The sequence below is a fragment of the Rhipicephalus microplus genome, chromosome X, assembly GCF_043290135.1.
Source record: "Rhipicephalus microplus isolate Deutch F79 chromosome X, USDA_Rmic, whole genome shotgun sequence".
NCBI classification, from domain to species: Eukaryota; Metazoa; Arthropoda; class Arachnida; order Ixodida; family Ixodidae; genus Rhipicephalus; species Rhipicephalus microplus.
The window spans coordinates 432,809,749-432,822,348 of record NC_134710.1 but is presented as its reverse complement, the minus strand read 5'-3'; the positions used below and the strand labels follow the sequence as shown (position 1 = coordinate 432,822,348).

At 46.3% G+C, this 12,600-nt stretch overlaps 1 protein-coding gene across 1 annotated transcript in view; it reads right to left on the bottom strand.

The window, feature by feature from the left end:
* The window catches only part of Cog6 (conserved oligomeric Golgi complex subunit 6), a 137,136-nt gene that overhangs the window by 113,463 nt on the left and 11,073 nt on the right, over nt 1-12,600 (bottom strand). The window contains exon 4 of the mRNA XM_037413177.2: nt 12,137-12,392. Coding sequence (XP_037269074.2) covers nt 12,137-12,392 — 256 coding nt within the window. The remainder of the gene's footprint in view (nt 1-12,136; nt 12,393-12,600) is intronic.

The window sequence follows — 12,600 nt, the reverse complement described above, 5'->3', positions numbered from 1 at the left end:
CTTTCTATTCGGCGCCGAACGACGATTTGCCAAAAACTGCCGCGCGAGTACGAAGACCACGTCATTAAGTTTCATCGCTTCGTGAATGCTCTCAGGAGGGAGCATGAATACGACCTGTCCCAAATTGGGAATGCGGACCAGACACCTGTGTGGTTCGATGCACCGGAAAGCACCACAGTGGATTTAAAAGGTGCGAAAAGTGTGTCTGTGCGCACGACTGGTGCAGAACGCCAAAGGTGCACTGTGATGTTGTGCATCACGGCAGACGGCAGGAGGCTTCCGCCGTACGTCGTATTTAAAAGGAAGACTCTCCCAAAAGAGAAGTTCCCTCAGGGAATCGTCGTACGTGCGCAAGAGAAGGGCTGGATGTCCGAGGAACTGGTCGTTGACTGGATTAAGACCGTCTGGGCAAACAGACCTGGAGGGCTGTTACAACGGAAAGCCCTCCTTGTTTTGGACAGCTTTAGGGGCCACTTGACCGACCGCGTCAAGAACCGAGTTGCCGCAACTCGTACGGACTTGGCCGTCATTCCCGGTGGCCTGACGAGTGTGCTGCAGCCGCTCGACGTATGCGTCAACAGACCATTCAAAGTGGAATTTCGCCGATGTTACTCTGAATGGATGGCTGGAGGCGTCCACGAGAAGACCCCTACAGGACGGCTGAAGCGGGCGTCGCTCCAACAGGTGTGTGAATGGATTTTGAATGCGTGGCGTGCCATGTCAGTAGAAGTAGTTGCTAAAAGCTTCAAGGTAACGGGAATTTCGAACTCCATGAACGGCACCGAAGATGACCGTCTCTGGGAAGACGCGGACGCCGAGGCGAGCTCCTCCGAGAACGAGGACAGCGAAATGGAATCCGAATAAAAACATTTCTGGCATGTCATTTGTGACTCTTGCACTCTGCTACTGTTGCATAAACAGTACAGACCTTTGGCCTGTACTGCCTGTACTAAATCGGCCTGATTCGTGTAAGGGCCGCACCTAGCAAAATTTTCGAAAAAAAAGTGCGGCCCTTACACGAGTATATACGGTAGTCGCTCTACATGCTGTTCAAACATTGCTGAAAACACCACAACATCGTCCAGGTAGACTAAGCACGACTGCCATTTGAGGCCTGAAAGGACGCTGTCCATCATGCGCTGGAATATTGCAGGCGCACAACAGAGGCCGAATGGGAGTGCTTCAAACTCATATAGACCATCCGGTGTTACGAAAGCAGTCTTTTCACGGTCCCTTTCGTCCACTTCAATTTGCCAATAACTGCTTTTTAAATCCAATGAGGAGAAATACCTTGCGTGCCATAGCCGATCCAACATATCATCAATACGCGGCAAAGGGTAGACATACCGCTTGGTCACGCTGTTCAGCTTTCTGTAATCAACGCAGAATCTCAGCGTGTTGTCCTTTTTCCTCACAAGGACTACAGGCGACGCCCACGGACTATTGGATGGCTGTATGACATCCTCCTCCAGCATCTCTTTTACTTGGCTCTTTATGACCTCACGTTCTTTCGGTAATACTCTGTACGAATTTTGGTGTACCGGCCTTGTAGCTTCATCTGTTATTATTCGATGTTTAAAAACCTGGGTCCGCCGTACATTTGACGAGGTAGAGAAACATCCCGTGAAGTCTCTTAGGAAGTCTTGAATGATTTTCTTCTCGGCTGGTGATAGATTTTGGCTGATTGCAACTCTTGCCACGACATCGGGCGCAGGTTCCGAAGTAGGTGGCCCTGACACCAGACCACATAAGTCCGTCACTGTTTGAAAACTGTGCAGGAAGGCGATAGCAGTGTCCTTTGCAACATGCTGAATTTCGTTTCCGAAATTCGTGAGCAATACATCGGCACATCCACCACGTAATTGAATAATGCCTCGAGCTACACAAATGCCTTTCTTGAGCAGTAGTTCGATGTTTGCATCTGCTATACCTTCAGAATCAACGAATGCTTCATTTCTTACACCGACTATTACGCTGCATCGTGGAGGCACGGTAACATCACAATCTATAACATGTAATGCAGTGTATTCTGGCTCATTTGTGTCTATGGCCAGTTTGGTCGAAAAAGAGACACTAGAATTTTGCAGGTTGATTATAGCTCCGTTTGCTAGCAGAAAATCCATTCCGAGTATTAAATCTCTAGAGCATTCCGGAAGTACGACAAAGTCAGCAACGTAAGTAGCGCCTTGAATTCTGATTCTTGCGGTACGTCTTCCCAGAGGTGTGATAAGATGACCCCCAGCCGTGCGTATCTGGGGTCCACTCCAAGGCGTCAGGACTTTCTTTAAATCCTTTGCGGCAGCGTAACTGACAACCGAATAATCAGCACCTGCGTCAACTAAAACGGTAAATTCACACCCGTATACGGTAACGTGTAAGCCTGAAGAAATTTTGTCTTTACCTAACCTATTTGTAGTGTTCCGCTCGTCGTTGCTTCACTGGGACCTTGACGGAGGATCTTCAGTTGGTCGGACATCGGCGGCCTTGCCTCCATAGGTCGCTGGCTTCAGTTTTCCTGATGGGGACTGCTTGAACGACGGTGTGATGAGGTTGAAGGTGGAGAAGGTGAACTAAATCGTCGAGGGCTTGGCGATCGATAGCGAGCAGGCGCTGGTGATCTAGGCTGATGCTGGAAACCAGCAGTTGGAAACAGATGGCCGGACAAGCAATCTTCAATTTCAACGGGTCTTTCGCCATTTCGGGGGCATGGCGCGTTTGGAGAAAACCCACGGAGACCAACTCGTCGATATGGACACATTCTGTACAGGTGTCCAGCTTCACTGCAGTGAAAACAGAGAGGCGTCCTGTCGGGTGTGCGCCACATGTCGCTTTTTCGTGGCCTCGAATTAGCTGAATAGTTTGAGCCACGCGAAGCGGGTCGATAGCCACTGGAAGCTGCAAACGAAGCAGTATGCACGGTGGGCTGGCGCACGGCATCGGTGTAAGTCGGTACAAGGTGTTCCTGCAATTGCTGTTCAAGTCGAACAGGTTGCGCCTCGGGTTCGGCTTGAAGAATGGCGTGGCGAACTTCATCTCTGATCACGGTAGTCAGAGACGAAACTGGCGTTGCGACTTGTCGGGGCAGCAGCTTCTGGAGCTCTTCCTTCACAATAGATCGCACCATTTCCCTCAATGCTTCGCTGCTGCTTCCCAGGTTTGCTGAGAGGACATCCGCAGGAACACTACTCGTATCATGATTGTAGTGACCGGAGCACTTCTGCAATGCCCGCTCTATGGAGGTGGCTTCGTTGCGGAATTCAGCAACTGTACGAGGTGGGTTGCGTACCAAACCGGCAAATAACTCCTGTTTGACACCTCGCATCAAGTGACGCAGCTTTTTCTTTTCGTTTATGTTCGGGTCAGCACGTTTGAAAAGGCGGGACCTGTCCTCAATATACATGCCTACGCTTTCGTTCGTGCACTGGTTTCTGGACTGTAGAGCGTTCTCCGCCTTCGCCCGACGATCCGTGCTGGCATATGTAGCTACTATTTGTCGTCGGAATTCTTCCCATGTCGGTATGAACGCTTCGTGGTTTTTATACCACGTCCTCGCTACATGCTCCAATGCGAAGTACGCGCAACGCAGTTTCCTTGCTTCATCCCAGCCGTTGGTCTTTGCAACCCGCTCGAAGTGTTCTAACCAATCCTCCACATCCTCGAACGTGTCGCCGTGAAAGGGCTCAGGCAAGCACCGTGGGGACAGAATAAGTTCCGATGATGTCACCTGGTAAGCCATCGTTCCGTTGTCTGTGGACGCTGCTTGAGTTGCTGGAGCACTGGGGAGGGGTGCGAATTCACGCGGCTCTCCTCGGAGGCGGCGGCTTGAACTCTGGTGTACCGGAGTCAGTTTCCCAGGTTCCAATCGTTGAGGATCAGGGCTTCGCTCTGTTGCGCCAAGGAGGCATCCAATCATACCCAGCACCGTCCACCGGAATGTAACGGGTGCAAGAGAAAAAACGTCAAAAACTAGTTTATTATGAGCGAACTTGTGCCCTGAAAATTATGTGCGAAAAGATGTAACAGTCCGCTAGAGCATTCCAAAACAAAAACTGTTCATATGCCAACGCACCTTCTTCTTCTTCGCAGCTCCAACCCACACTGACTCGTGCCCGTGAACAAGAGGCATGAGTCGTGCGGACCCAAGCAGGAGTGCGCACAAGACTGTGGACGCTGATTCTTCATAATGTCGGATAGTGTAAACAGTCTCTGTGGCAATATGGTTATGAGAGACGCCGTAGTGGAGGGCTCTGGAAATTTCGACCACCTGGGGTTCTTTAACGTCCACCCGAATCTGAGCACACAGGCCTACAGCATTTTCGCCTCCATCGGAAATGCGGCCGCCGCAGCCGGGATTCGATCCTGCGACCTGCAGGTCAGCAGCCGAGTACCTAAGCCACTAGACCACCGCGGCGGGGCAATGCGTTATAAACAAACATTTGAGACTCTGTGCCTATTGAAGTAAAGTAGAGAGGTGGGCAAGCTGGAACTCATGAATTCTTGAAAACTTTTTAGCATGAACGAGACTGAGCATAAAGGAGAGCACACAAACAGCACAGTTGCATTCTTGAAAACTTTTCAGTACAAACGAGACAAAACACAAAGAGGACACAAACAGCACTTTTTGTGTCCTGTTTGTGCTCTGTCTCGTTTTTGCTGAAAAGTTTTCAAGAATGCAACTGTGCCTATTGCAGATTCTTTTTTCTTTACTTCGATATAGCCGATACATTTTTTTATATACATGTTTGTTATATTGAGATTGGAGTGAACTTCGTGTGCTCCCATGGAATTCCCATTCATTGACATTATTCATTTTGGAGAGACTGCTTTCACATGTTATATAATCAGCTGATGGGGAATAAAAAGTTTGTTATGGTAGAAATTTCGGTGCCAAGGCAATCATCATAGCAGGGTTTAACTGTAGCACACAGGTATTTTATATAAACCTCATAGCACTATGAAGTGATCTGCACCCTGCGCATGAAAGAAATAAGAAGTGTAGTAAGCAGGGAAATGAATGAGAAGTGAAAATAAAATGGTGGACGACACCCGTCTATATGAGATTGTGTCTGTTTAACGTACTAGTAGAAACGCTATATTTTGGCACAGCTGACAGCTTTTTAATAAGATCAAGCATGTGGGCTACGTTTATCATCTACATGGAGTCATCCGAGTCCCTCGTTTGCACACGCTACCAAGAGCACAGTGATCCAGTGATAGACATTCATCACTAAGCTAGCTCTACCGGACTTATACACATGGTACTGCAAGAAGCCTCGATGACATGTCAAGCCCTCGTGAAAACAGGATCCGTCAAACTGAACCTACAGCTTCAGACATTAAGCAAATTCATTCTGAAACCTATTCACTGTGGCACCGTCAAGCAGGAAATGCCTTCCAAAAAAGTGAGCTTGGTTTTGTCAGGTATTGAACAACAGCAATAGTGCCTGGTGAAACAAACCGAAATAATAAGGATGTTGGACGAGTTGCTTAGTCGAGACTAACCACTGGAACACATTGTAGAGCAAGATATTTTCATGAAGGAGACCCACAGAATTCTGACAGTTAGATGTAGTTTTATGAACAAGCATGCAACAAAAACATGTGCGAAAATGACGACACAAAGATTTTAGATTTGCAGCATTATTTGAGTGCCACTACATGAAAGTGGTAAGACGTACAACTGTATTGAATAAACCACCAACTTGGGGGGAACTGCGGCACAGAAGCTTTTTTTTCAGCTTTCAGGGGGAAAGATTGGATCCAGCTATGCGCTTCACATACACGTCTGGCTCTATGCTCGAGTACTGTCTTTAGAAGAACCGCCTATTGTATGCTCCAGAATTACAGCTATTGCGATCTACAGCTGTTGCTTTGATAACGCAACAACACAAAACATTTAAATCTACATTTGCACGGACATACAGCTCAATGATCTAACAGCACTTGATGACTTTCAGCAATGAGTACAGACCACAGTACAGCCACTTATTTCGCAAGTGCACTGACTTGATAAACAACAGGATCTTACCAGGTATAATGAAGATCCAGCATATCAGCATAATAAATATTGTCTTGGAAGGGACCATTGAAAGAACAACGATGAAGGACAGGCTACTCTATTACATGACAGAACTTTTTTAGATAAGCCAACTACTTTCGATGACAAGACTTCGGCAAAATATTTTACCGAGACAGTTTATCTGATATCATCAACATTATTTATTGCCCCTATTAAGGTAGACGGCCCTGATATGAAAGCCCTTGTTGACAGTAGAGGTTCCGTCTCAACAATTAGTAAGAGTACAGTGGATGCCAGTTGTTTGCGTGGGGGTAACACAGTGAATGGATAATCTGGACTATTGATTTTCAAGGACACTATTACCAGCAACGTATTGGCGTATTGGCAATTCCCGACGTCATCTACAACTTGCTTTTGTCCTGCCCTAAAGAAGTGAAGCAAATATTTCATCCAACCTTGCAAATACCAGACAATTTTTCCCCTTTGGTACGGACGCATCACACTACGCAACCGGTGCATTTCTTTATTGGAAACTCTGAAAGCAGACTGAATCAGACAAAGCACTACGTTGTGGTGCTTTGTCTGATCTGTACACTACAGTCAAACCTCAATATATCGAACACGGATATATCGAATTATTGCCTATATCGAACGGTTCCTATATCTTGCGGGAAATCGCATGCATTATTGATTTTTTATTTCGAACAAAGTTTGACATATAATGGATATATCGAACTCAGCCACCCCAAACCGCCCGCGCTCCATTGACAGGCGGCGAGCTCTCCCGCAACTCTCGAAAGTAGCGGTAGAGCGGCGGGCGTTTACGAATGCTGCACACATCGATGGCGTCGAGAGCGCCACTTTTAAGGTAGCGGCGTACGCGCGCCGCAGCCTTGCAGCTTGCAGTCGTTGCAGTCTCTATGGTGTCAACGGCACACTGCGCACTTGTTGGGAGGATTCCCTCGCAGGATTTCAAGCTGGACGGTTGTGCCCTCGCGATCTCCGACACCAGCGTAGCTCCCGCCGACTGGTTCGCCCTCCGCGGTCTCCTGGCGCCGTGCAGCCCTCGCATGGTGGCGCCTCGCCCATAGACTGCTTCGACCAGATCCCCACTTTCCTATCCCCTTCTTTTTTCCGTGGCTTGCCTGTCTATTTTTTCATCTATTTCCTTCTATTCTTTTTATCCCTCCTTCCCCCCACCCCTATAAGGCACTGCGCCATGTCGCCTGAAGGCAGACAAAAATTAGGTGCCTTTTTCCTCTTCCTTACAACCACTACCACCAACACTTGTTGCAAGCTTCTTCCCCGTAGCATCGGCAGGCATCGGTCGTTGTGCTCGCAGTGTTCTTGCGTTCTGAGTTGGGCCTGTCGCGCGCTGTGGTGCGCGACAGGCCTCACTTTGAACGGCGGAGCACACGGGGGAGCTCAGAACGGCGGAGCTCAAGGATGTGGAGATTGTCGCCGAAGCTAGTGCTCGCAGTGTTCTTGCGTTCTGAGTTAGGCCTGTCGCGCGCTGTGGTGCGCGACAGGCCTCACTTCGAACGGCGGAGCACACGGGGGAGCTCAGAACGGCGGAGCTCAAGGATGTGGAGATTGTCGCCGAAGCTACTGCTGAGCAGCCAAATGAAGACTCTGCCGAGATGGATGCCGCAAGCGCTGATGGTGCCCCGCTCCCGACATCAGCTGAGGTCGTAGCTGCCTTGGCCCTTGCGCGCCGCAGTGGATCCATAAGTGAAGGCACCGGCCTATCACTTATGGATCGCCTGGACTATATTAGGTCAGCAGTCATCAAACACGCCATGGCCAACAAAAAGCAGGCTCCTCTTTTCCAATATTTTAAACCAACACAATAAATACTATGTTTGAATCTTCAAGTGAGTATTTACTGCACCACGCTTGAACGGTTCGTTTGTTGTTTTCAACAAGCTGTTGACGCATTTTTTTCGTAATTTTTTTATATCGAATTCTGGATATATCGAACTATTTCGCGATCGCCGTGCCGTTCGATATATCGAGGTTCGACTGTATAACTGTACGCTAAAACCAGCTGAAATCAATTACAACAGTTAATCTCAGTAGAACAAACCCCACACTAACAACCTTTCAGATTAATTAACTTTTTAATAATCCCCTGCCGACCGCTAATAGTTTCAATGTAAAATTATTTCACTAGTACGTACTTCAGAATACCAAACTTTGAAGAATAACGAGCGTTAATTTAGTTCTGCATTATATCAACAATGCCTCAGTACTACAAACTCGTGTTCCGAAATCCGTCACGACCACCAGAGTGGTACTCGAGCAGACGACAGCGCGAACAGACTCCTTCCTTCTCGGAAGATGCGCAATGATGCGGAAGGGAAAAAAAAAAGCGGAAAGGCGACTTTTTTTTTTTTTTTTTTTTTTTGAAATGCTGACGCTGCAGATTTACAAGCACAGAGGCGAGGGCAACACAGCAGGGCAAGGTCAGCGAGGCAGTGTGGGAAAGCAGGAAGCATGGGCGCGGAAAACCTGAGACGGCGAGAGAGCAGAAAACGAAACGCGGGGAATCTTTTTAGAGACCATTTTTTTACTTCGAAAGAGGCGATGACAGCCGTGTCGCTTCGGGTTTTTCTTTCTTTGTCACTTCTCTACATGTACTCTAGGAGGCCTTGTTTGTCAGTCAGTCGTGTTCATCTCTTTTGGATGAGTACTTATCGTGTCCACAAAGCAAGTCAGCGTTTGCGCTGCGGTGCTACTATAAATGAGTTCATGTCTGCTTGCGATGAAGAAGCGGAAGCAGTTTTCGCTAAGCGAGAAAGTGGATATTCTTCAGCAACTGGAAGGCAAAAAGCAGGCTGTTGCGACCAAAGAACCGAATCACTGCACAGGAATTCGGATGAGCTGGAGGCCTTCGCGCTGCAAAGTTTGTGCAGCACGCGTCAAAAATATAAAAAATCACAAAATTATTCAGAGTAAACGTGCATTTTTTGGTGTTCACATGTGCATTGGTTTTTCTCGTGAAAAATGAGTTCAAGGACCTACCGTTGTGAACGTAAGTTGTTTTGGACGGTGGAAAATAAGTATTTATGGTTAATTTTTGGGCTTTCACTATAACAACCTTTCAAAATAACGAACAAATTGCTGCAGCCCCCTGAAGTTCTTTATACCTAGATTTCACTGTACCACTAAAAAAGCACTGGTTGTCCTAAAGGCGATCCAATATTTTAGAAGATCCCTTGAAGGCGCCAAATTCATGCTTTTCACGAATAATCAAGTATGGACTCAACTGTTAAATATGGCACAACCAAAATTACGCATGACTAGGTAGATCAACTACCCGCAACTATTCCAATTCATAGTTCTCCACTGTCCTGGCCCATTTTTCACCGATGCACTGACTAGGTTGCTTGTTCAGTAGTTAAGTAAGGTCTAGAAAATATCAATCGCATGAAGCTATGGGAAGGTACTGAAGTTCTTCAGTTTGAAATATACAATGTACCACCCACTCTGGTTCAAATGATTCTTCATCTTTACGATGAGACTCCTGGATCAGGCAGACATAACGGCTTCTGGCACACATATAAGAAATCACTTGCGAGATTCACATGGCCAGGCATGAAAAATGACACCAGTGATTACATCTGCATTTGTCATATTTGACAGGTGAAGAATGTGAGTTCAAGCAATCAAAAGACATGACAAACTCGGAATATTCAAGAATGCCATTCGAAATTTTTACTTTACAGAGCTCAGAAAGAAGGGGGAAGGAGTCAGGGGAACACAAGCTTTTCTCTTCTCAATTGATGAATGCACAAAGAGGATTAACTCTTTCGTTACCACGCAAAGATGGTTATTTTTCACATGGCTTGGGAAGATCGTTTTTGCAAGTTCGAAAAGTACTCCAGCACGTATTGCAGCATACCAAATTTGTGCAATGATTAGCTATTTCCAAAAGATATAAGTTGTAGAGCAATAAAAATATTTTTGAAATAATAAAAAATGTGAAAGGAGTGATTTTTGATTGTCAGCTGGTAATCAGAGCAATAAAAACACTATATGTGCAAAAACATTCAAAACGAAGAGAATTCAGAATGTACATTTTGAAGAAAAATGGCCCATGATGTTGTACAAAAAGTTTTTATTCCCATAAACACAGGAAATCAGAACCAAGGTGGTGCTTGGTTGCTCGAGCCATGCAGTGTAGCATTGCCTGGTTTTCGTGGGACACAAGTCAACTCGTACAGATTCCTGAGTAAACTTTTGTTTTTTTGGCATAAGAGCCTCTGTGTTTTCCAATATAGATGGATGCACATGACTCAAATAATCCCTCTGTAAGTGGGACGTCTAAATGAATTTCGCTATTTTGTCTTGCGTCACCTCTTTCCATGAACCACCTCCCTTTGCTTAGATTGGCGGTTTTATATATGCATCCAAGCATATTTCTTAGCATTTTGCACATCGTATTAAAAAGAACAATATCGCACGCAGTTCTAAAAGATTTTGTCCTGCTTTGTAGTAAGGGCCAAGATGTGCTTTGGGAACCTTTTTGTCGCTCTGCAGCCAGCGCCAGCACACCACGCCCCTGCGAAGTGTGGACCTCGTACGTAACCAGAGTAGCTATATTTGTTCACAAAGGTCAGTAGCTATGCACAATCGGCAAAGGAGACAACTTGAGGCCGCAAACAAAAGAAACCTATGAATGGTTGTGGATGTATTTGAAGCTGAGGTGCGTACTATTGTCCTCAAACTTTAAGCTTATCCTCACTCAAGTCAGGTGGGGTTGCAAGACAGTTTCAAGCAGCGCATGTGTTTTGCAGCGCTGGTGCACACCCGTGCACGTGTGACAACTACGCCATAGGAGCGACTAGTGACACTATATGCGACTCTGTGTTTGATATAACGAATACAGCGATATACAACGAATATAACGATATTTGGCATGCAAAGGTTCCTTTCATCACAGTACATCAATGTTACTACGGTATAATCATGAGAAACACTTATTTTTTTTGTCAAGTTCGCCAGCCTAGTGCTCTTTTCCAACAATACATGCACATTAGTTCGCGCAAATGTCTGTCGAAAATCACTATGTTGCCCAAACGGGCAAGTTCAAAATGATTATGAAAGTTGAATGGCTGGACCAACAACTACAAAGTGCTGGCTGCACGAGAAACAAATTTAAAACATGCTAAAATCAACAATCCAAAGCGTCAATCACTGGTGATTGATTTAAATAGGCATGGTAACTAAAGAGTTAAGGCTAAAGCAGGAAAAGAAGATGCCAACAGCACCCTCAGCCTACTTTAAGATGAGTGCTACAGCACACCAAGACTCCAGTCTGCGACAACGGCCCTGCTTTTCTGAGTGCTAAGTTAGTAATAAAGGCCAATGACTGAGGAATACCTATAAAATATTTGCCTCCCTATTACCCTGCAGCCAATGAATTAGCAGAACGGGCTACAAGGGATATAGAGCAATGCCTGAAGTTCCAGATTTTGCAAGTGGCTGAAAGTGGTGCCTTGGGACAACTGTGAAACATCATAATCATACACCATGGGTTTAGGATGAAGTCATTTACCTGCTTCCAGGAAAGTGCCTATACTTCTCGCAGATTGTGAGTCTAGAAAATCTAGACTTTACTGAAGTAAAAAAAAAAAGTATCAAAGAACACGTAATACAAGTGCCGGATGAAGAGAAATTCTTATAAAAGACACAATAGCAAAATACTGCACATACAACCTGGAGAATCCATCTTTGTAAGAAAAAGAGTAGCACCTTCAAGTACTAAATATTACAGACTCTGTGCTCCACTCTAGCATAAGGAGCATTATATCAACTAAACTAGGACATCTACAGTCCTAACATAAGGCATGCAGGACGCTCAGTGTGCAATCAAAGTTGCCACCAATCCTACACTACAGAGCTTTTGAGTGACCCTGAGATCTTACTTTTACAATGCTTGGCAGATCTAAGGTTGCCATGGCAGCCTTGCACAGTAAAGGGCATTAACAAATATTTTACCCTGAGAAACCCGAGAAGACGGGCACGCAAACGCTTGCTTCTTGAAAGCTTCACATAGGGCAGTCTGGGACAACACATAGGGGCCCAATCTAGGCATGGGCGTCCTAGGCATACCTTGTCGAGGAGCCGTGTGCAGTGGCAGGTGAGGCTGTTGAGGAACATCTTGTGTGCCAGTGCAGCAACATCGTCCAGACAGATGGCCAGCGCTGTGCCCGAGCCCAGGGTGTTCGAGTAGAAACGCACCACCGAACGCAGCCGACACAGAACCAGTGGGCTGCTCTCTGCAACGGCTAGCTGCTCGAGGCGCAGGCGCAGCGGGGAGCACAGGCCTGCCAAGATGTGGTCCAGGGCCGCTTCTCCACTGCCACCACTGTGATGAAAAGAGGGCAAGGCAACAGAGGTTTCCATCGTAAGCTTGAACAGAAGAAGAGCAAATCAAAGCATGTCATCAGGCTAACTGATATACTGTAGAAAATAAAACATCGCTTGTAATTTTTTTTTTTCCCTTTAGCTCATCACTCGCTGTTCGTTCAACGTAAAGAACAACTTAGCTCTGCTGCTGGCCAAATGACAGACAC